General features: G+C 33.2%; 2 protein-coding genes across 2 annotated transcripts; both read right to left on the bottom strand.

The window, feature by feature from the left end:
- Nucleotides 1-11,794: 11,794 nt before the first annotated feature.
- LOC114733613 (vinorine synthase-like) lies at nucleotides 11,795-13,253 on the bottom strand. Its single transcript, XM_028921096.1, has 2 exons — nucleotides 12,347-13,253; nucleotides 11,795-12,237 (listed from the first exon to the last, which is right to left on the bottom strand). Exons 1-2 carry the CDS (start codon nucleotides 13,251-13,253, stop codon nucleotides 11,795-11,797), a joined length of 1,350 nt encoding a protein of 449 aa, XP_028776929.1.
- An 8,022-nt stretch (nucleotides 13,254-21,275) lies between these two features.
- LOC114733612 (BAHD acyltransferase At5g47980-like) lies at nucleotides 21,276-22,280 on the bottom strand. The gene is made up of 2 exons (XM_028921095.1): nucleotides 22,025-22,280; nucleotides 21,276-21,718 (listed from the first exon to the last, which is right to left on the bottom strand). The coding sequence occupies exons 1-2, from the start codon at nucleotides 22,278-22,280 to the stop codon at nucleotides 21,276-21,278; spliced, it is 699 nt and encodes a 232-aa protein (XP_028776928.1).
- Between the last annotated feature and the right edge of the window lie 3,961 nt (nucleotides 22,281-26,241).

The raw sequence follows: 26,241 nt of genomic DNA, 5'->3' as shown, positions 1-26,241 counted from the left end.
TATCACCCTTACTGTAGATTGAAAAGGCATTTAATGGCTCATAAGAATATAAAATGGCTCCAAGACCATTAATTGGAGAAGAAGTTTATCAATGGGTGGAGGGAATTAATGTGGTCTTGGTAAGAAGAAGAAGAAGACTGCCAGTGAGAGGAATATATGGAAAAAAAAGATCTATCTTTTTTGATCTTCCATATTGGCAAAGTCTTGATGTGAGGCATAATCTAGATGTGATGCATGTGGAGAAAAATGTATGTGAGAGCCTTGTTGGTACACTTTTGCATATAAGTGGAAAGACTAAAGATGGCATCAATACAAGACGAGACTTAGTCGAAATTGGAATAAGAAATGTCCTTCACCCAAAATAAAGAGATGGTAAGAGGCTTATTTACATCCAGCTGTGCACACATTATCAAATGAAGAGAAAAGAAGTTTCTGTGGTTTTGTCAATAGTATTAAGGTGCCACAAGGTTATTCTTCTAATTTAAGCAAACTTGTTTCAGTGCAAGATTTGAAGATAACGGGAATGAAGTCTCATGATTGTCATGTGTTGATGCAACAATTACTTCCACTTGCTATTCGAGGCATTATGAAAACCGATGTGAGAAATACTATTACAAGACTTTGTATGTTTTTTAGTGCCATTTGCAGCAAAGTCATTGATCCTGCTGAGTTAGATAAATTAGAAAATGAAGGTTATGTGATCATCTCTCAATTGGAAATGCATTTTCCTCCATCATTTTTTGATATTATGGTCCACTTGATAGCTCATCTTGTGCGAGAGATAAGACTTTATGGCCCTGTGTGTTTAAGATGGATGTACCCTTTTGAGAAATGCATGAAAATCCTAAAAGGGTACTCTAAGAATCCTTATCGGCCTAAGGCATCAATTGTTGAGAGATATGTAACTGAGGAGGCAATTGAGTTTTGTAATGCATATCTTGATAGGGTAAAGGCAGTTGGTCTTCCTCAATCTCGACATGATCAGGGGAGAAGAAGCAAGGGAACACGGGGTGTCATAGTGAGGTCTATGTCAAGAGAAGTTGTAATGCAGGCACATCTATACATTTTAAACAACACGGATGAAGTTTTGCCTTATTTGAATGCTCACAAGAATATGCTGAGGAACTTGAATCCAAGAAAGAGTGATATGCAACTAGCTAACGAACATAATAAGTCATTTGCAGAGTAGTTCAAACGAGAAGTGTTAAAAGATGGCAATCCTTCTGAGACAATACAGAGGCTAGCTGCAGGGCCTTCTTTTGAGGTTTTGTGTTGGGGTGATATGATATAAATGGTTATTCTTTTTACACAAAAACCCAAGACGATAAGAGCACTATGCAGAATAGTGGGGTGATAGTAGTAGCAGAAGCCATGCATTTTGCTAGTTCTAAAGATAGAAACTCAATGTTGGCGGCAATGTCCTATTATGGAATAATAGAAGAGATATGGGAGGTTAGTTATACCAAGTTTAAAGTTCCCGTCTTCAAATGTAAGTGGGTTAATAGTAATACTATGCAAGTGGATGAAGAATTTGGATTTGTTTTGGTCGATCTTGAGAGGTTTGGATATGGAAACGAGCTATTTATTTTGGCAAGTCAAGCAAAACAAGTGTTCTTCGTTCCCGATCTAGCAAAAAAGAAATTGTCTATCGTGCTTCAAGGTAAAAGGTAAGGAGTTGGTGGAGATGATGGTGACTTAGAGCTTAATCTTGATGAAACGCCGCCTTTCACAGCTACTCGACCTCAAACAATTGAATTAGATTTGGTAGATGATGACTATACTGTTAGAGATGATCATTGTGAAGGCATTTGGGAGGATAATCGTTGTAAGGCTTAAATGAATTATTTGATATTTTTTTGCTAAATACTTAATAATATAATGTTTTATATTAACTTGATATTTCTTATTCTTACATTTATTAATTCGTTGTTCTTTAAACAGGAAATGGACGGATCTGGTCAATAGGGTTCTGGTGACGATAGCTCTTTTACTAGCCGGAGAAATGGTAGAGGGCCAACCCGTATGAGGCATTTAGCTTTACATGATGAGAGCACACAGCCTATGAGGATTACAGTGGAGTTTGATTATGATTTGAAGCCTATAGGAAAGACTGGGGCTCAATTAACTAGTTATGTGGGTTATGTCGCACGCAGTAAGATTGGCATTGATATTCCTAGCTAGAAGAAGGTGGACAAAGATTTGAAGAAAAACATTTGGGAGGATATATTGGTATATTGTGCATTGTTTTCTCTATTTGTTTCAATTATAGTTGCTTATTTACTTTATAACTCTATGCTATTATTGTATTGCAGCTAACATTTGATATTCCTGCCACTGAGCAAATGAGAGACCGTCTGTTTAAGCAACTTGATGAACGGTGGAGAGATTTTAAGGCCACGCTTACAAAACATTATATTCGTAGAAAAAGAAAGGGTGAGCATCCTAAGGAACGATATTCATTTATTAATGATAAGGCATATGAGAGTTTTGTGAAGCAACGTGAAGACCCTGCATTTCAGGTTTGGTTTCTTCAAACTTAATTTTTAATCAGGTCATATTTTATTTAACTAAACTAACTTTGTCAAATTTGTTTCATTGTCATAGGCATTGAATCAGAAGAACAAACAAATATCTGAGTAGGATGTATACCCACATACCATGTCTCGTGCAGGGTATGGTGGGTTGGAAAGAAGTATGATGGAGGAACAGATGAAGAATGCACAGATGGCTGCTGCTTCAGATCCTACTGGCTACATTCCACCCATTGAGTGTCCTTCTCGCTAAGAAAAATGGAAGGCAGCGAGGATTAAAAAGGGTTAATACATTACTCCACAGTCTGCTGCTGTTGCTGAGAGGATTGTAAGTAATATTTAAGAATTATGCTTCATTAATTTTTTTTTCAATTATCTTAAATTGAATTTGTTGCTTTAATGATACAGGATACACTTGAGGAGCAATTATCTCAAGGTACATTCATCCCTCAAGGACGGATAGATATCTTGGTCACTGCTATTGGAAAGGCTGACTATCCTGGTAGAGTCAAAGGGACCCCTAAAGGGATTGGTATTAAAGAATTTTTTGGCTCTGCTTCACAAAGAAGCACTAGATCATCCTCCGCTAACATGGTATCTAAAGAGGAGCTCGACCAACGACTACAGGAAGAAACAGAGAGAGTTCGAGCTAAACTAAGTCAACAACACATGGCAGAGATGCAAAAGATATGTGACGAATTCGATGCCAAGTTTCTACAGACTCTGATGATGATGGGTATGAGCGGATTCCAGATGCCCCGAGTATCTAAACCTTTCCAGGTAATAATCACACATCTTTTTAAATCTTCTAAAGATTCATTTGATCCATTTAAACTTATTTAATATTCCTTAACTAATTTCATATTATGTTTCAGGGTTCACCTGTGATAAAAAGGAGAAAGGGCAGTAATAATCAGACACAACAACTGACAGTGTCTGACCCTGACCTTAGCCATGACCCTGTTGAAGACAATGGGATGCCGTATTCTCTCTATGTGGATTATGAAAATTCACCGGTTCATGTTGCTAGTGGTCAAGCATTCATGGGCACAACGATTCATGGCAACAAAATTCTGAGCAATCAAGCAAGGGTGACAATGGAGAGAATTGTTCGTGGTCAAGGGGGTAAACCAGTGCCCAATCCTACTAATGAGGTTCGACTCTTGGCCCAAGCTAAAGGACATTTCATTTTGTGGCCAAAGAGACTTATTGCAAAGCCAATGGTGAAGAAGGCGGTAGCGAAGAAGGCCACAACGAGCGCATCATCAGATCCTGTACTCTTGCCTCTTCCTGGTGATGTTGCGCTTATGTATTCCAGTTTGGAGGTTCTTCATTCCATGGTGCCAAACATGGATAAGCCTATGACTTTCAAGATGCTGTTGGGGATTATGGGTTCAGATATAACATACGACTTCACCATTGACAAGAGGGACCTCGTTCAGTTCCTCAACTTTGAGGAGCTTGATATAGTCTTCATGCAGCTCGCTATTTTGTAAGTTACAATATTATTTTCTTATTACATATTATACTTCATGCATGTCCTAATATTTTTTATTCGAACAACAGTCACTTTAATCAAATCTGTCGAAACGGAGGACTTGAAGGAACATATGGCTTTATGTGTCCTCAAATGGTGCAGAAAGAATTTAATACTGTGGAAGCGAGATCAATCTACATGATGATCACAATGACTCAGACCAGAAAGCTAATATATTTTGCACCTTACATGGAAGGGTAAGTGTATTATTGTATTTGAGATATACAAGTTGTATGTGTCGGGTTATAATTAACATGGTTTGTCTTTTGCAGTTATCATTGGACACTAATTGTTTGTGCCCCTTTTGATAACAAAGTTTACTGGTTCTATTCACTCTGTGGAAGTCCATCTGAAAAAACCAAAGATATCATCGACACGTTAGTTTATGTTTATATATTTGTTACTTGTGAAGTTTATAAAAACATGCTCTAATATCATTTTCTTTTATACTATTGATAGGGCTTTTCATAGTTTTAATGTTGTGGCGATTAAACAAAATAGACAAGCACCAAGATGGATTCTTCCAAAGGTATATGTTGTTTTGAACTAACTTTTAAACATTTTTGGATGAATTAAAGTTAATTTTTATAATCAATAATGTCTAATATTCAATTTTATATCTTATTTTTTTAGTACCATTGTCAACAAGGACATGTTGAATGTGGATATTATGTCATCCGCTACATGAATGACATAATTAAGACAGGAACGATTGAGAAATTAGACGAGGTAAAGATGAGTTACGTTGCATGACGTTCTTCAATTCATTTCACATTTTTGACTAAGTTTACTATGTTATTTTTTGTTAACAGATATTTCAAAATATTGCGCCATATCTCATGGATGACATCAACTTGATGAGGGACACTTTGTCAACAACATTGGTACAAACTATTGAAATTTAGCTTTCAAATAGTTAGGAGATTTCTCAAAAAATTCATTGTTAGATGTTTTCTCTTGTTTCCCTCTTATATATTCATGTTCATGATTTCTATTGTATAGAGAAGTAGTTACTTCTATTTCAGAATTGCTGGTACTAGCCAATACGTGTTCTTTGGTCTTAACCCCTTAGTTCTATTGGCTGGTTTCCCTATTTTTGCATTGTACATGTAAAAGAAATTTCAATGCTGTATATATATTAACTTCTAATTGATCTTGTTCTGCGTATTCTGCACTGCCTACATTTATTTGGAACTGTAAACTGTAGAGTGGTAAAAATGAAAATGCAACAGAATTTTTTTTAAAAAAAATATTTTTAACCGCAGTTATCTATATAACCACCGTTAAAAATATTTTCAACGGTGGTTAAAACAAAAAACCGCCGTTGAAAGTTAAATTTCAACGACGGTTTTTTGTTTAACCGCCGTAGAAAATTGAGTTTCCATGGCGGTTTTTTATTTAACCGCTGTGTTTTCTTTACCTTTTAACGTTGCCATTATCAACTTCGCTTTTAAAACTGCCGTGAAAAGCCACTATTAACCGTCGTGAAAAGCCTTTTTTCTGGTAGTGATGTCATCTCTTCCATTTAACCAGAACAATGATCAGGTAGATTTAGCCATTCTACAAAGACATAGCCAACGTAGTCGTACTCACTGTCAACATCTTGAAGATTATGTAGTTGACTTGCCGGCTTCACTAACACCCCCTATTGAACCATCTCATGCCCCTCCTTCATCATGCGTCTCAGTAAAATACCCTCTTACTCATTTTATTTCTTATGATCAATTCTCTTCATCCCACAAAGCTTTTTTGGCAGCCATCGACACCTATGATGAGCCAAAGAACTATTTTCAAGCTCACCAACATGCTCACTGGCGTGACGCCATGAAAAAGGAGGTTGCTGCTCTTGAAGCAAATGGAACGTGGGAACTGGTCACTCCTCCTCCCAGGAAACACATTATTGACTCCAAATGAGTTTATAAGATCAGATACTTGCCATGTGGAAAAATTGATCATTTTAAAACCCGTCTGGTTGCACATGGCTTTACTCATATTGAGGGCCTTAACTTTCATGAAACCTTTGCTCCCGTTACCAAGCTGGTCACTGTTCATTGTTTGCTTGCAGTTACTGTTAAGCATCACTGGATAGTTTGTCAACTAGATGTTAATAATACCTTTCTCCATGGCGACCTTGATGAAGATGTGTATATGCGCATTCCTCAAGGTTTTGCGTGTGAGGGGGAGACAAGAGTGTGCAAGTCGAAGAAATCACTATATGGACTTCGTCAAGCATCTCATAATTGGTACCATAAATTCACTCAAGCGCTTCATGGTATTGGCTATTACCAAAGCAAGGCTGACTATTCATTGTTCCTTTTCCAAAATGCTACGTCATATGTGGCTTATCTAATCTATGTTGACGATGTTTTATTAGCTGGTAATGATGCTGGTAAAATATAAGAAACAAAAAGCCATCTAGACAAGATGCTCAGCATCAAGGATTTAGGCAAACTGAAGTATTTTCTTGGGGATTGAAGTTGAATAGTCCCCTCGAGGCTTTGTTCTAAGCCAGCAGAAGCATACTCTGGACATATTAAAAGAAACAAACATGATGAATTGTAGACCAAGCTAGTTTCATATGGAGTAGCACTGCAAGTTGCAAATCAATGAAGGTGATCCTAAAATTGATGCTAGACGATATAGGAGACTGGTTGGGAAACTCCAATACTTGACAGTGACACGACCAAATATAGTATACGCTGTCAATATCCCAAGTCAGTTCACATCTTCACCTAAACATACACATATGGTGGCCCTAGAAAGGGTGTTGCATTACTTGAAATACACCCCAGGACAAGGCATTCTACTTCAGGCAGAAAAAGGCTTGGAACTTGAAGCATATTATGATGCTAATTGGGGAGGATGTCCCCTAACTAGGCGTTCATGCAGTGGCTACTTCATGTCACTAGGAGGATCACCAGTGTCATGGAAAACAAAAAAGCATAATGTAGTAGCAAGGTCATTAGCTAAAGCTGAATATAAAGCAATGGCAAGTGCAGTTAGTGAGGTTATTTGGTTACGATGGTTACTTAAAGAGTTATGAGCACCACAACAAAAAGCAACCTTGCTTTATTGTGATAATCAAGCTACGTTGCACATAGCCATGAATCCAATCTTTCATTAACCAACTAAGCACGTGGAGATGGATTGCTACTTTGTTAGAGAGAGATATTAGTCAAGAGAAATAATGCCTCATAAGATTTGGACAAGGGAATAGCTAACAGATATTTTAACTAAAGCACTTGGGAAGGATACACTTAAGGAGCTCACAGACAAGTTGGGCATTACAGATTTGCATGCGCCAACTTGAGAGGGAGTGTTAGAGGTTAAGATGCGATTTGATTAGATGCTGATAGAGGCGACCTGATATGTAGGGATATAAAATAATATTATAGAGAGAGAAATGATCGTGTAGTTGAAATATGAGATATGGGCATGCGAAATACATGCGGCATTGCTCCTGTATATATACCTATTATTTTGTGAATGATAACACACATATTTACCATTCCAAATTTCACACCAGTTGTAGAGGAGTAATTTGAGAATTGCTGGATTCACTTATTCCTTGGGCTCGTGTAGGGTGGTTAAAGCGGAGCAATGGGCTCTTTGTAAAGGTCTTCAGCTGGCTAGCAATATGGGCTTCAAAAGAGTCATTTTGGAACCTGATGCATTGGAACTAGTCAACATGCTTCACTCAAATGAAGAGATGATCAACAGAAGTTTACTATTGGTGCAAGTTCACAAACTTATCAATCTTCCTTGGAATCTGGAAGTGAGATTTGTGCATGGAGACAAAAATCAAGTAGCAGATTTCCTAGCCAAAGAAGGTTTAACAAAGACTTCTCTGCTTGATTCTTGCCCCCCTAGGTTGCCTACAGTTTGTGCTATTGAGCCTATGGGATTCAATTCCTATGATGTTTAAGTTCTAGTTTGTTATCTTGGGCCTAGCCCTCATTTGTACCCAAAAAAAAAACAAAAGAAAAAACTTAGGCATCGCATTAATTAGTTGATAGGCACCATACGAGATGGTGTTGACTCAACCGACAAGTTTTTTTTTCCCAATGTTTTTTGGCCAACAAACAAGATTTAATTTGAATCCCCACAATAATTTCATGAAATTAAATGCGACTACCGAATTATTTGCTCTCTTCAATTTAAAATATAAGATAAATTTTATTACAAACGATTTTTTTATAAGATAATATTTACTTTTGTCTAAGTATTTAATAAGTTTTTTTCAATTTTATCCTTTATATATTTTCTTTTTTTAATTCAGTTATTGCATTTTTTTTTACTTATCTCTTCATTAATAAGGACATATTTGGGGGGGGGGGGAATACATGCCTTATATTTTTATTATTTTAAACTAATTTTAACTATTTATTGATAAATGTAAATGAATAAAATTTATCTTATACTTTGAACCGGAGGGAGTATGAATTTTAATAATGGTGGAGTCTAAACTTTCTTCATGTGAGTCACATCTTTGATATTACACATACACTCCTCGGGTCTTATTATAACACACATTTTAGAAAATATGGACGGTTCTTATTGTAGGTAAACTCGATAAGTACAAATTTTAGTGTGAGAAATGACATTTAGTTTCAGCAACTTACTTGTTATTGAGATTTTTTAGTAATTATTTTTTTAAAAAATTCACTGTAATTCTCCCTATTGACGATGAGAGAAGGTAACGTGACACATAAAAAATTTCCTATTTAGATATGAGTAAAATAAAAAATTAATTCTATTTTCAGATAAAGTTAACGACTAGACCACCTTTCTTTGGTTTTGATGATGTGGTTAATTAGAAATGCCTTAGTTATGCACGCTTTTGGTTCTATGTATAAGTCCTCTGTTTAAATTATTATCATGAATGCATTATTTTGTTTTTTATTTATTTTATAGTGTAGACAATTTTTTTTAAGTTGTATATATTAAATAAAAGTAAACCTAAAAACTTACTACTATATTTTTTTTGGACTGAATACTATTATATTTTAATTGAGAGTTAATATAGTTTAAAATTTTTATTGATTTATATGAAACATGCTAAAAATCCCTTATAAATAGGACCAGAGAAATATAATATAATATATACGTGAGGAAGTGTGTGTATTTATATAGATATCTATGATCCGTTCAATTAATAAAATAAATATATAACGCTGCGCACAAATCTAAACATTATAAAATAAATAAATAATAAAACAAGTTGTTGTCAAAAAGAAAAAAAAAACAAGTTATATGCATGGATAAAATATATATCTACTACTTATAAGTAAAATATATGAAGTTACAAACATCTGTGAGACCCTTCTTTTGTCCCACATAAAAGTCTAAAATGGTCATATTTTACTTCCAAATTTTGATGTGACGTGAATGGATGGATGCAAAGCAGGATCAATGAGTGCGTATAAAGACGTATTATATTGTGTATGTAATATGGGCATAATTATGATCTCCATCAGCAGTGCATTATAGAGTTTGATTAATGCCAAGAGTTGGGGCCTTGTAACGTAATGACACCAAATGCTTTACTAAAGTTTTCATTAGGCGTGAGGTTATAAATTCGAATCCTCTCTGAAGAATATAGTGGGGATGTGTGATTTATGGCCCAAAAAAAATTGCTAAGAGTAATTAATGATAACTACGTGATGTTAATTATGATTAGTGTCGTAATTGTATTACAGTCTGCCTCGAGATCATATATTTCTTATATTTTGCGAAGTAGTAAAAGTTTCAAACGCATTACCATATTGGTGCTAAAGAGATCGATGTTGGACAATATTCTCAAGGTCTAGGGATATATATCTTGTTGCCAACAGAAATAAGAGGACCCATTTGAAGATCAGGATTAGCAAATTAAAGGACCTGTTTCTTATATGCCATGTCTGGTAGGATATGAAAAGGGAAAGGGGGAGAGGATTCCATGCAAAGGTGAATTTTTGGATAAAAATGTGTTTGACAAATAGGAGGAATATGAAGCAATTAAGAAAGGAAAATAATTAGTCAAAGTGACATGGTATGTGGTTGGAGTAAAGTTTGTAAACTTGGTCTTGGGCTAGAATTCATTTTACAAACTTTATTTTGGTTGAATTTGAGTTTACTCTGGAATAATCATGTTTGAATCACCACCTTTCCAGTTTTTAATATAAGAGCTAGTTATGAGTTAAATTTGATCCAAGTTTATTATTTTTCTTCAAAGTCTCTGTTGATTGTAATAATAGTTTCATACCAAGAAGTAGTTCTAATGCACATGATTAAAAAAAATAGTTTACAGAAGCCAACATATATTTATTTTAAATAACCAACTTAACTGGTTTCATTAATATTCTCAAATTAATTATCTAACTTTTATATTAATAAGCAAGGATAGTAACGTTTATACCTCAGTAGTGCCATCAACAAAAATCAATATATATATAAAGTTTAGATAATTTATTCAAAAGCACCCAGACATGTAATAACTAAAAAGAGCATGAAATACATAATATAATGTTAAATGGCTAGTTATGTTACATACAATATATGTTTTGATCTATTTAATAAATATAATTATAACTATGTACATAAGCTAAGTATACATAAAAACAAAGATTAAAAATATAAAAAAAATCCATATTAAAGGAATTATTCAACTTGATTTTGGGTCCTTTACGGAGGGAAACTCCACAGTTAGCACGATACGTGGATTCTTCTCCGTCTATACCTTTGTTTTCAGCAAAAGCTATCCAAAAGGATTGTAGCTGGAGCTAATAACCCTGATAAAATTTCTAGTACGCTTATCTTTATCAAATATTTTAAATCGATTTTCGAGTTAATAGGGAGTATTAATTCCTTGGTTACATAAATAATATATAATGTATGCCAAACATAATCTTTCATCCATACTAATTACTAATCTAGCTTTATTTATAAGTTACTTCTAATATGTTTCGCAATTATCATATGAACTAAGAAAAATATTAAACTTTATTAACTCTGCATTAAAATTCAACAAATTTCTAAATTTATCCCTATCTAATATATACTATACAATATGAAAATAAAATTAATATAATAATAAATTAAGGATAAAACTATACACTCATATAAAAAAAAAAAAAAAGTCCTCTTGCTCTCTACCTTATAAATAGGACTAAGAAATTCCTTCTTCCTTTGTCCTCCGTCCTGTAAATATAACAAGAGAAGTAAACATTGATATCATGGGATGGAATTTTCAAAATTTCATTTTAGGGTTTTAGAAAATCCTATACCTGTGTGTAACTCAAAGTTGATAGAGGAATTTTGCATTTATCATGTTTTCCTATCCAGGTAAGATATTTGTAGTTTATATATGGTGACTTCAAAACTCGAACAGAAGTTGATGGATACATTTGGGTTAAAACTTCTGATTGACATATGATATAAGATAAATACTCCCTCTTACTGTAAATGTAAAACCCTTTTTTTAGTATAAATTACACTATAAAATAGGTCTTACATTTAATATTAGAGGAGAACAAAGGAGATGAAGAAAACATACGTAGACATAACACTTAAAACATCAACACATATATATAACTGCTTGATCACTTTTTATCAATCCAATACATAACCAACAACTCACATAATATGAAATTCAGCTAACAATATCCAAATACAAGCACCTCAAACTCCAACACCAACTCAAATATTAGCAAATAAATGCCAGTAATAATAAAGAACAGCAGAGTATTTAAGGGACAAAAGAAGCAAACTGGAGCAAGAGAGGATTGTTTTGAAATTGGAGCATATGACGCTCATTCAGGGTGACCCAAGCCTCAATTCCTCCATCCTCAGAACTCGTTGGCATAAAAAGGATTGCGTTTCTTATAGGCGCTCTAACAGTACAAACCCAAGTTGGCTTGCCCCATCCAAAGTTTGTTTCATAGAAACCAAATCTCACCCAGCTACTGAAGCAGTAACAAGGAACACTTTGCTTGGCCGCTACATGCAACTTTTGTTTCATTGATTCAAGGATTTCAACAAGTTCTTGACCATCTCCTTGAAGTTTACTCACAAAATTCCCATCAACCATCCTTATGGTTTTTCTCACTACTTCTACCAAATCTTGTAGCTCCACCGTTGTTTCTTTGTCAACCTCAAACAATGGAGAAATTGCAGATACAAAGAGATTACCTATATTACAAAAAGATTGCCTAGATTTTGTCAATTGACACCTCAAATTAAATAAGTGAATGGAAACGTTCATATAATTCAACAACTAAGCGAAGTATGCTAATCTCACCTAGAGAATTCTCCAGCAATGGCGGTAGCATCCGACCACGTATATTAACAATATGTAACATGAATGAACCACTTTTGTGACTTGTTTCTATGGTTTTTGCAGCTTCCAAGGCTGATTTCCATATCAAAGTTGTTACAGCTTCAACTCTAGTGGGCTTAAAGCCCCAACCTCTTGAAATTTCTTCTTTCAATCTGCATAAGCTATTTTCACTAAACAAGAATCTTTTCGTCGTAATGTTCTTCTCACCTATCATGTTATTGAAGTCAATCTCTATGCCTTTCGGTGGAAAAAGCAATGATGCTTCCATATTAAGAGACAGAGAAGAAGATGCCACTTCACTTCCTTCTCCCATTGCCTTTTGAGACCAAGCTTGGAGGAATGTAGCCACTGTTGTCCCGTCACAAACCTTATGTGAGATGCACACACCAATTGCCATACCTCCACAGCCAAACTCAGTAACTTGAACAGCCATTATTAGACGATCTTCATCATCATCGTCTAGTTTAGGCTTATAGGGATCTATTGGAAGAAACTCTATAATCTCATTGAGTTGTTGGCTGGTATTATTGTTGAGAAAATCTGATAGCTTTGAGGGTACTCTGGCTTCAAGGTAAAGGACACCCTCATCATTACAATCAACAATGTAATTGCTTTTGTTTCGTTTGATTCTTCCACAGAATGGATAGTAGCTAGTGAGAATTTGAGATAGCGAAGACTTCAACTTTTGAGACATTGCGGGAAAATCCTGATTAGAAGCAGAATAGAAGAGAACAACGGGAACATAAAAAGAAGGAGGAGCAGCTATCTCATCAAGGAGAGAAATTTGGAAATTTTTGAGGTGATTTGGAGTTGGGGATACCGGCTTTATTGTGACTTTGGATATAATCTCAACCTGAGCTTCTGCCATATTTCTCAGACGATTTGAGAAAAGATTGGGTTTAGTAGAATTGCAAGAAGGTTGATGAGGTTTGGTTTATTTTCTTGAGACACAGATTGAGGAGCTTTAAATAATACAGAAAATTTCAAAGCTTGGTAAGCTACGAGCCTGTGAAGTCATGCGCAGCATTTATTTTCGACTCGTAGCCCTCCCCCATCTACTTTTATGTGTACATGTGAAAAATCATCAACACAATATTTGATTGATCTTAATCTCTTTTGTCTCGTGATTTTATCATTTTTCCCAACTATCTTATTGATTACATGAAGTGGGGTAATTTCCAACATAAATGATTAAAATGAGAGGTACTCCCTGCCTGATCTGATTATAAATTTCAAATAACTAATTTGTGGATAAAAAAATTAGTTAAAGGTAATAAATAAATAATTAGAAATATACTTTTGTTTTTACATATCCCTCTGTAATAAATGAGAAAAAAATAAAAGAGAATGAATAGGAAAATATGATGAGAGGGAGTAAGATAAAGGAGAAACAATAAATAATTAAGGATAGAATTGAAAAAAAAGAGTAAAGATTAAAACAACCTAAATTGAAGTTTATAAAATACACCACACTCCTCAAATTTAAAGCTTATAAATAGGATTGAACGAAGTATTTTAAGAAATACACCATATTTTTTTTTACCAATAATAAACTTAACTTCCTTAATCCCTGTGAAGTGCTCCCTCCAGTCCTTTGTATAAAATTTTTCATACAAAAGTTGGATCGTTTTGTGTTTCTTTTATCAAAAAATTCCAACATTACAATTATACCCCCATTAATTAAAGGAAGGCCCCATAATGCCTTCTTAATTGACAGGAAATCTATTGAAATTACGGGGATAAAAATAAAACATCATTTGCTTTTTTTAACTAGGCACCTTATAATTTAGATTAGCCCTTATTTTTGGAAGGCATTTCATATAAGCGATAGGAACGACTAGTTATCTACTCCCTCTTGTCTTTATTATAATAACCTGCTAACTAATTCGTACATATCAATAAAATTCGTTAAAAATATTAAATTTGTCATCAAATTCAAGTGAATTTTAATATTGCCCTCATTAATTATACTAAATTCCAATATCATGTTAATTTTTGTTCCCTCAATACCCTTGTTAAATATGGGCATATACTGGGAAAAAAAGGTATTTAATACTCATTGAAATTATCAAAGAGTTTTATGGGAAAAAAATACTAGAATAACTCTCATAATAAGGATCAGAGGGAGTAGCTTTTATATTTAAGTCTAAAAAGAGTAGTACAAACCCATGTTAAACTAAATCTAACCTAGCTACTGAAGTTATAGCAATTAAGGAATATGATTTATAAGTTCTTGACCATCTTACTCGTATAATTAATCTAATCTCCATCAACTTATAAGTTGTATAAAATAACGAAGTTACCAATATGGAAGCCTTGTGTGTTATATTGTAAGAAAATGATTACCGGCTGTATAAGAAACTAATCCTATTGTTATTTTGAGGAAAAACATCCTTTTCTAATAATCTAATTAAGAAAACAAAATCAACATTGTCATCTAAAGAATTCTACAGCAGCAGCGGCCGCATCTGGCCACGCAATATGCATGTTCCCACCAGTACATCTTATTTTTCAACTTGCACTTTAGTATAGGAGAAAATTGTAATGAGGTCTCAAATAAGAAACGTAACTATTAAAAGGCCCCAATGACAAGTGAACATAATTATTTCTTTAGGATTTGTCATTACATGCTGTTTTGTTGTCATTGAAATTTTTTAGTAATTATATTTCTTATTTAGGACCCCATTATAATTCTCTCTTAATGTGTATGGGCTTCTCTAATATTTAAATATCCATCTATATGAGTAAATGTTGCAACTTGCAGATTAAAATCATATTTTAATGTTATTTATTCAATAATAAGATCCATAAGTCCATAACCTCTATTTTTTAATGAAAAAAAAATTCAATAGCTCAGAATCATCTCAATTTAAGCCTGTCACACACAAGTGGCTCTTGTTTTCTTTCTTTTTTTAAAATGAGCAACGGGGCAAAACGCTTAAATCATTCATTCACCATTGAAACAAATCTAGAGCTAGCATAGCCCTGCAAATCTCTACACAGCAGCATATTCAATCCCTCAGGAGATCATTCAAAAGCTGAAAACCAATGCTCTGTGACAGGCTGAAAACCAATGCTCTGTGACAGGCTTCATCAATTTGCAATCCAGTCTGCGCAATAATTTCCCTCTCTATAAATGTATTGAACACGTATACCCCAACTCTTATTGACCAGCCTTGAGATTTGGGCAATGAATCTGATATCAATCTTCCTATTCACAGTCCAATCATTCAATAAGGACACAGGAACAAGAGAATCCGATTCCATAATAACTCTTCGAATCCCTTTTTCATGCAAAAGACAGAAAGCTGACCACGCAGCCCAGAGCTCAGCGTCAATCTTGTTTTTTTCCGCCCCGATTTAATACAATTAAACGTATGCAGGGACATAAACATAATAACACTCCAACTCAAAATCTTATGATGTAAATGTTATGTGTGTAGGTGTATCAAAGGAAAAATCTTACATTGTTTGAAATTCCGAAGATCCAAGTAATAAGTAATTTTGAGCTACTAAATAAATCAAGAAGATAAGTGAGCTCGTACGCACGACAGGTCATCTGAGACGAATCTGATAATTTTTCCTTACCTCTTATATACTAGTCAAATGCAGTGTTAGGCACTTTTATAAAAAAAATATTTGTCTAATTAATTCGTTACTTTAATCACCATTATACCTCGTTAATATTTGTAACCGATGTCTTTAATAATTTTAAATCCTCATTAAGTGAGTTATAATTTTGCAACTGACATTTAATTGTGTTTAAATACTCAATATTCTCTTGTGATTCATGACCTATAAATGGGGTATGAGACCCAAGTTCAACAAACTTCCAAACTCTGAGCTTTTGGACAACTTTCTTTGTTTTTTCATCTGTCATTGTTCTGCGCATCTTATTTTTATAGGAAGAATCTGTTTGGTAGCAAGGAGCATCACTTATTGTTTTGCCGCTATAAATGATACTCCCTCCGTTCCTTATTATAAGAGACAAATAACCGAAGTACGTTGATCAAAAAAACAGTTAAAATTAGTTGAGAACAATTAATGTGTAAAAAGTATAATTTTTTTCCAAAAATACCCTCATTAATAAGGAGAGAGAGCATGAGAGAGAACAATTAAATTATTAAAAGAAAGAGAAATGGGAGGGAGAGAGAGTGTGAGTTGGAGATAATAAATATGGGTAAAATAGTAAATCAACACAAAAAAGTAGAGACAACTTGTAAGTGTCTCTTATATATAGAAACATGCCATAAGTATCAAATGTCTCTTATAATAAGGAACGGAGGGAGTAATATTCATAAGGGACGACTTGAATTTACTATTCTCTACCAGTGTTGTCGTTAGCAAGATTTGGCTAGTGTTATAGGGTTAGAAAATTTTGCTAAATTTCTGGAGAATTTTGGTGCCGACCCGCCATCGTCTCATCTAGAAATGACAAATGACATTAATGCTGATAGTCACTGTCAATCCGTTGGCTGTCAAATTAAAGAAGTGCCGTCGGCTTCAAAAAATCTTTTGATCAGATCGTAGTGAGTCGACACGTACCCACAAATTCAACTGATTGTCGTTTGGGTTCACCAGCTCGTCCGACGAGTGGGTGTTTAAATTAGTTTTTTTAAAAAAATTTTATTATATATTAAATAAATATATGAGAATAAATTTATCTCGATTTTGACTTGTATAAAAATATTTTTTTTTAAAAATGTCATCCTAAAAATGTGATGAGGGTTATACACTCTCCATTCCATCCACAACAGATGTACTTCTCTAGTCCAACTTTGGTGCTCATCTCTAAAAATGTCTTCATTGGGGAAGATTATAAGTGTTGTCTGAATTCTAAAAAAATGACAAGCATTTCCTCCATCTATTTTTATCAAAAATAACTACTAAAATTAATGATGCGATTCAAAATGTTAGTTAAATGTAATTAATTGAAAACAAGAAATATATAAGATATATACATATTTTTTTAAATTATATCCAAAGAGAGTACATCCAGAGAAATAATAAGTGGTGTATATTTAATGGGGAAAAAGTGAAAAAAAAACTAGTTTAAAATTTCAGAAATTTTTTTTTTTAAACATTTAGCAACATTGCCATGAGAAATTGTTTCTTATAAAAAGGATGGATTGAGTAATATTTGTGTTTTAAAATCATGTAATAAGCCTAACGGAATGATAAATTCTGGAGTTAAGTTTCTATTTAAGCTGCATGTAGCATCCTAAAGTACTCCTCCTGTCCTTAATATAGGACCAAATTCTTGAGTTGGTTTTGTCCCAAATATAACATCCATTTCTCATATTTATCAATTTTATCTAAATTACTCCTATGGATATTCCCTCAACCAAAATCAAGTAGAAAAGAAAGAGGGGTATTAAGAAAGATGATTATGGTGTTTTCGGAAAAATGTATCACTTTTCTTATAATTAACTAACTTACCTAACTTCCTTAATCTAATCAAATTAGTTAAATGGGTTTTATATTAAGGATCGGGGAGTATAACTTTTAGATGTATTTAATATTCTAAATTAATTTTTGCTATATCGAATGTTTGAAAATATTTTTTTCAATGATACTCAATATCCTTTGTAATTTTTTGTGTCTCCAGCATGCTAAATTATTTTTTAAATAGCACCCAGTATCCTAAATATCGGTGCTCATTTCTATATATTGAGAAAATACTTTGAGAGCAAAATTTATGATATTGACTTCATATTTAACAATTTTTATTCAATTTTGCTCATCAAGTATTTTCTTATAGTAAGTATGAGCACTTTATATTTAAGACACTAAGTGCTAATTAAAAAAAATAATTTAGTGTGCTAAATACCCCAAAAGTTACTGAGGAAAATGAGCACCATTGAAAAAATGATTTCAGAAGTTAGAAGTAGCAAAAAATTAATTTAGAATACTCAGTTTTACTACCTATAGTCTTTAATATAAAATCTCATTTAAATTTTATTTTATTCCTAAATATAAGATTTCAATCTATTTTGTGTCTCATATTTGTATATTTTTTTTAGTGTAATTCTTCTAATAATAGTAGTTCTAACCAATACATTTAATTAGCAAAGATATTTTGAAAAAAACAACACATATTTATTACAAATAACTAATTTAACTTATTTTTTAATCTTTTTAAATTAGTTAACTAGTTCTTATATTTAGGACAGGAAGTAATACTACTAAAAAGTATATTTTATGCTAAATACAACTCTACTCTAGAATTTAGCTTAAGTTGGTAGCCATTGTGGGTTGTAGCCGAGGTTGCTCGGCATTGCCAAGTGATTGAAGGACCCAAGTGGATGAAGCCGCAGCCCATGGGCTGCATGGAACCGATCAAGAAGATGATTCAGTGCTTGATTGGAAATGGCACACTGATCGAGTTTCTGTCAAATGTGTTTTTGTCTCATACACAGAATTCCTTTTTCTGGCTAAAATATGCTCTTTCTTTCTAGTCTATAATTTAAGACCTTTCATAAAATTAAAATTTAAGTGGTTCCCAATATTATTCTTGTTCGTTGTACTAAATTCTTCTATCATACTCATCTGACCATATTTATAATATAAAGAGAATATATTTTTTTTATCTTACTTATAAGTTATTTTATTAAATTTTTATCATAAATGTATCATTTTGTCCTTCATTTATTATAGTGTAGATAATTTTTTTGGAAAGGGATATATATACATTAAATAGGGGTAAAGTTAAAAGTCATTATATTTTAATAGAGAGTTAATATAGTTTGAGGTTTTTCTTAGTTTATGTAAAATATGTTGAAAGTGCTTTATAAATAGGACCAAAAGTATTAATTTCTACTCTCTTACTATCCTTATTGAATATGGGCATATTTAAAAAAATTTAATACTTACTAAAAGGGAAAATTGGTAAAAAAAAAAAAATCCTTGTTTAAAAATTTAATTGGCTAAAAAAACTTGAATTTGAATACATGTAAGAATGATTCGTGAGCGTAACATATCTTCCGCTGTGTGGGTGGAAATAGGCCAAAAACCCTGTCAGGGGCCTGTGGCCTGGCCTGTAAATGACCTGGCCTATTTAAATATCAGAACAGGCTTAGGCCTTTAAAAATGCATGTTTACTTTATCAGGCCAGGCTCAAGCTTGATAATAAGCCTATTAGGCCTTTCAGGCAGCCTGAGCCTGTTATCTTTTTTTTTTTTTAGGTTAGAATTATAAATGGGCTTGGTTTACTTATAATTAGTTATTAGTCTGGACCAATAAGATTTTGATCCAAGCAGGCTAGCGCCCTTTTGCCTCTTATATTTTTGGTATGCACGCACTTATATTTTATACATACAGAATAGTCTCGGTTTGTTCTCAGGTCCCCATTCTTTTACGAGCCCTTTTTTTTATTGTTCTTTTGGCTATTTGGCTATCGACGTATATATTACGTAAAGACATTAAACCTCCTCCCATAGTACTCTCAAGGTATTGTCGCGCCCTACCCATATATTTATTTTAATAATTTGTTATGGAAAAATATGAATAAAAATTAGGGAGGAAATAGCCATGTAGATTTTGTAGAAAAAGGAGCACTCATATTGAAAGATTTAATGCTTTACGGTTTGATGGTTTTTTGTAATTGTAGCAACTAGCAAAAACAAATTGCGTTAATTTGATAATTTCATATTTTCTGTTAGTATTTTAGATAAATTTGGTTGATTATTGTAATTTTGAATTGATTTATGTTTAAAATTTGTTATAAAAAAAAAAGGCCTTTTAATAGGCCAAAGGCCAGACCAGGCTTGACTACAGCTCAAGCTCAGGCCAAACAAAAGGCCTTTCACAGGCTGTAAGCCAGGCTCATGCTGATAGGTCTCACCACAAGCCAGGCCTATTAAGGGTGAGGCCTAGTGACCTGGCCTGTTTTCACCCCTATTTGTAAGTGACTTCTATATTGATGATTGTTACACATCATTGATGATATATTGCACATAGCAGAAGATAAGTTGCATTCACAGAACATAGTTGTGCTCACTCAAATTCATATTCTTTTAGCCAGTTAAATTTTCAAACAAGAATTTTTTTCCCAATTTTTTCTTATTAAAACTATCAAAACATCTTGTAAAATGAACTAAAAATTCCTTATAAGACTTGTTATAAAATAGATAAGGAGGAATATGTTTTGTCCTCTAAATTTACGTTAACTTTCAGTTTAGTCTTTTAATTCGTTCTCACCGACAATATTTGAATTCAATCAATTCACTTGGCAGCAAAAAAATAATAAATTAATTTATTTATATTCAATATAAATATTTTGAATTTTAGCTTTTTCTGTAATTATTTTGATAAAACCCATATATCCCATAACTTTGTCATGTTATTTTATGTCTCAAATAACCCTTTTTCCTTATAGAAAGAAAAATTATAAATGGGAAAAGAACAAACAAAGGCATGATGAGATCTCCGTCTCACTGAATATATCCAATATTTCTCATGTTTTTCTATTAGGGAAGGTCTTTTTCACTCCTAAATGTAAGGCTTATTTTATCATGTAAATTATATTACAAAATGAATATTATATTACGGAGGAGTATATATAATTTTAGCTGATTACAAAATACAGTCAAAAGTTGATGGAGGGTTTTGAGAACAAACTTTTGACGGATATATAAAAGGTCAATAATAAAGGAGATAAAACTCCAACACACATAGTACAGTAGATAACATTTAAACTACAGCGTACTTATATACGAATGACTTGATCACTTCTTATCAATAGTCCAAAACATATTTAACCAACAACGTAACTCAGAAATTCAGCTAACATTACTCAAACACACACACACACACACACACACACTTTTCACACTCCAACATGACTTAATTAGCAAATAGATATAAGTATACATAGAAATCAAGGGACTAGTTAAGGACCAAAAGAAGCAAATTGAAGAAGTAGAGGACTGCTTTCAAATTGGGGCATATGAAGCTCATTTAAGGTGCCCCAAGCTTCTATTTCTCCAACCCTAGAAGAAGTAGGCATTAAGATAATCACATTTCTTATAGGCACTCCAATAGTACAAACCCAGGTTGGCTTGCCCCATCCGAAGTTTGATTCATATAAATCAAGCCTCAAGCAGCTACTGAAGGTATAACAAGGAACCCCATTCTCTGTTACCAAACACATCTTTTGTAAATTGGATTCAAGGGTTTCAAAGACTTCCTGACCATATTGTTGAAGCATATTTAGAAAATCCCCATCAACCATTTTTATGGTTTTTCTCACTACTTCAACCAAGTCGTGTAGCTCCACCTTCATTTCTTGGTCAACTTCATGTAATGGAGAAAAGGTAGGTATAAAGAGATTACCTGTATTTTGATAGTGAAAAAGTTCAAATTAAGAAAACCATTAAAATAATTTATAACTACATAAATAAGTGAAGCATGTTATTGTCACCTAAAGAATTCTCTAGCAATGGCGGCAACATTCAGCTTCGTATGTTCACAGCATGTAACATGAATGAACTACTACTTTTCTAAGTTGTCTCTATGGTTCTTACAGCTTCCAAGGCTGATTTTCATATCAAAGTTGTCGCAGCTTCACCTCTAGTGGGCTCAAAGCCACAATCTCTTGAAATTTCTTCTTTCAATCTGCATAAGTTATTTTCACAAAACAAGAATCTCTTTGTTGTAATATTCTTCTCTCATGTATCATGTCATTGAAGCCAATCTCTATGCCCTTGGGCGGAAAAAGCAAAGAAGCTTCCATATTAAGAGGTGAAGAAGAGGCCACTTCACTTCCTTCTCCCATTGCCTTTTGAGACCAAGCTTTGAGGAGTGAAGCTACTGATGTTGCGTCACAAACCTTGTGAGAGATGCACTCACCAATTGCTATACCTCCACAGCCAAACCCAGTAACATGAACAGCCATTACCTGACGATCTTTGTCATCATTGTCTAGTTTAGGCTTATAGGGATCTGATGGAAGAAACCCTTTAATCTAATTGAGTTGTCGGTTGGTATTATCCTTGAGAAAATCTGAGAGCTTCGAGGGTATTCTAGCTTTAAGGTAAAGGACACCCTCATCATTGCAATCAGTGTTGTAATTGCCTTTGTTCCCCTTGATTCTTCCACAGAATGGATAGTAGAGAGTGACAATTTTAGATAATGAAGTTTTCAACTTTTGAGACATTTGGGGAAAATCATGATCAGAGATAGAGTAGAAGAGAGCAATGGGAACATAAACAGAAGGAGGAGGAGCTAGCTCATCAAGGAGAGAAAGTTTGAAGTGTTTAAGGTGATTTGGAGTTGACGTTAATGGCTTTATGGTGGTTTTGGATACTATCTCAACCTTAGCTTCTGCCGTTTCTTAGTCAATGAAAGATCTCTAAGACAATATAAGAAAAGAAATGGGTTCAGTAGAACTGCAAGAAGGTTGATGAGGTTTGGCTGAGTTTCTTGAGACAGGGATTGAGGAGCTTTAAATACAGAAAACTTGAAAGCTTGGTGTGTTGTGAGGGCACGCGTAACATTTTTTTTTTTTTTTCATCGCTCCATCCACTTTTTTCTGCATGTAAAAAAATGATGTGATTTGCCAGTCAACACCGCATTTAATTGGCCTTCTAATTAAGCAATTGGAGAAAATCTCTGTGTGTGTGTGTGGTGCTAAAACAAATTACGGGCACGAACAAAATATCCATGACAACTTGATAAATTCTTGGTCTTCTTAAAGGCAAAAGCATCATCATCATTAGACCAAAAAGCAATTGCAGAAGTGTGGCACAAACACACACACAAGGTATACTACCCGGTGCTTAATATAATTACTAGATAACTAATTTAACAAAATTAAAAAAAATTAGTTAAATTAGTTATTTGTTACAAATATGTATTAGTTTTCCTGAAATATTATGTTCAATCATGCGCATTAAATGATTGGAATTACATCTTAGTCGAAATTCCTTACAATCAATGGGAATATTTTGAAAAAAAAGATAAAAGACAAATTAGATTGAGAAATTACATTGAGGACTAAATTCAACCCCAACTAGTTCTTATATTAAAGACCGAAAATAGTAATTGGACTTATCTTGTTTTTTTTTTCCTGAAAAGAAGTGCCAGTGCATTATAGGGTTATCACCTTCGATCAACACTTTAAAAAAAAACATCAAATTAGCGACGGAATTTAGTGACGGAATTTCCGTCACTAATCAAAATTAGCGACAAATTAGTGACAGAATTCAGTTAACGACGAAATTAGCGACGGAATTTTTTCCGTCACTAATTCCACCATTACTAAATAATTAGTGACGGAATTCAAAATTCAATCGCTAATTAGAGACGGATTACTAACGGATTAGCGATGGAAATTAGTGACGGAAATTTTCCGTCACTAATCTGTCGCTAATTAGTAATGTATATCCCACAAAAATTCTGTCACAAAACAATGATGGTTTGTGACGGAACATTCCGTCACAATTTGGTGACGGAAATTTTCGTCACTAATCCATCGCTAAATTGTTTTATTTTATAAATTTAAAAAATACCACATCATTGCCATGTGTCCATCATTATGAGCCACCACGTCATCAATGGCTGCCACCTCACCAATTCCTCTCTCTCCCCCCCATGTTGCCACGTCATCTCTTCGTCCACGTATCGCCACGTGTCTATCACTAGATGCCACCTCAACTCCTTCTCTCTCCTATGCAGTCACGTCATCGCCTTGTCAACATCATCGCCACATGTCCATCATTATGAGCTGCCACGTCATCGCCACATCACAAATTGGCAATTTGTGAAGAAGTGTTGGTTCGAACCTGTGACCTCCTGCATGCATGCTGAAGCCTTTGCCAGTTGAGCTAAGAAGCACCTGCGAAAGTCTTTTACAAAAATAAATAAATATAATATTTCTAATAACAAATACAAATATATATAGTAAATATTATATACATAATTTAATATATATTATATAATTTAATATATTATTATTTATTTGAATTTAATTTTTAGATTTTATTAAAAATTTCTAAAAATTTATATTTTTATTCAAATATTTAACAAAATAATAAATATATTATATTTTTATTTTTATTTTATTTTATAATATTTGCATTTTTTAATTTTTTATATAATATATTATTTAAAAATTATGATATATTATATTTTTATTTTAATAATAAGTTTAAAAAAAATATTATATATTTATATTATATTTTTTTGTGATGGAAATTAGTGACAGAATTTTTCCATCACAAAATGAGAGTTAGTGACGAATTGGTGACAAAAATTAGTGATGAAATTTTTTCGTCTCTAATTTCCGTTACTAATCATTTAAAACAAAATTAGCGACGGACTTGTGACAGAATTTAGTGACGGAATAAGATTCCGTCACTAATCTGTCTCTAAGTGACAGAATTTTTCTATCACTAAATTCTGTTGCTAATTTTAGTGACGGAATTTGTGAGGGATTAGCGATGGATTAGTGACGGAATAAAATTCCGTCGCTAAATTCTGTCACTAATGTCCTGTTTTTTGGTAGTGCAATGGCACACATTGTAACGTTTGATTTTTGGAACTTGATTTTCAGTTCGGAAACAAAAGTTGAAAGGCCTACTTGTATGGGAAGTTAATGTTGATACAGACATTTCGCATTTATTTTGTTTTCCTTTTTGGGTAAGATAATGTAGTTATAAGGTGACGTAACTAGAGATGGAGGGGAGATCTTCTGAAGGATATGGATAACAGAAGAAGAAGATGATGATGATGAAGAAGTAAAAACAAAAGAGCTAAAAGGGTTAGATAAAACTTACTGTAACACACATATATAATCACTTAATAATTTCTTTATGAATCCAATACTTAACCAACACCTCACATGTGATAATGAAATACAGCTAACAATATCCAAACACATATACTTCACACACCCTAACACCAACTTACTTAGCAAATAGATGCAAGCAATGGAATAGCGGTAGGAAAATAGGTTGTGGATAAGATTAATTTATAATTATGATTCTGATAATAGATTTAGCTATAATTGATTTATAAGATTGATTTTTTTGGATATAATTGAAAAGCTAAAGTAAACCATGTTTTTTTTAAAAAAAAATCCAAACACTTTTTTTAACTAATTTCCTTAATCGAATTATTCTCTCTGGTCCTTTATATAAGTATTTTTCGCACAGATTGAGAAAAATTGTTAAATTACCTTATTTTTTTTCCCCCAAAAACATCCCAATATGCCACTTATAACCCTATTTAGACCTCATAATGCCTGTCATAAGAAAGCTATTAAAATTATAGGAGTAAAAATGGAATATTATTTGATTTTTTAAGCTAAGCACTTCATAATTTGGACTAGGTTTTATTTTTGAAAGACACATTATATTGCAGTCTAAAACAAGGGCCTTTTTAGAACTCACTTTGAGAACCAGTCTAAAAAGTTTTTCCCCCCTACACCAGTTCTATGTGCAATCAAAAAATGCCTGACTTTTTAAGCTGCTCTTATTTAGACCGGTATCAAGTGAGGTCTAAAGGATTGGTTTTAACTGGTCTGAAAAGTCTTTTTTGCACTAGTTATTTGAAGGAGTAGTTATCTCCTTGAAACCTAATTACTCATATAATCTCCGTCGACTTTTCTTATGATTTTTCTCACTGGTTCTACCAAATCTTGTGGCTCTACCTTTACAACTTCAAGCAATAGAGAAATTGCAGGTAGGAAGAGGTTTCCAATGTTTGACAAGAGAGAACCAATTTATAACGTAACACAATTTGGAGTTAAAGTAGAATGATAAAATATGAATAAACCAACATAGTGCATATATCTGCACAATATTTTTTTGCAGGCACAGGTATCCTTTGAAAGTAATTCTATTTGAGATATTATT

This window comes from Neltuma alba, unplaced genomic scaffold (genome assembly GCF_004799145.2).
Source record: "Neltuma alba isolate B1F8T4 unplaced genomic scaffold, ASM479914v2 tig00013021_pilon, whole genome shotgun sequence".
In the NCBI taxonomy this organism is placed as follows: Eukaryota; Viridiplantae; Streptophyta; class Magnoliopsida; order Fabales; family Fabaceae; genus Neltuma; species Neltuma alba.
This window is presented reverse-complemented; position numbering and strand designations above follow the sequence as displayed.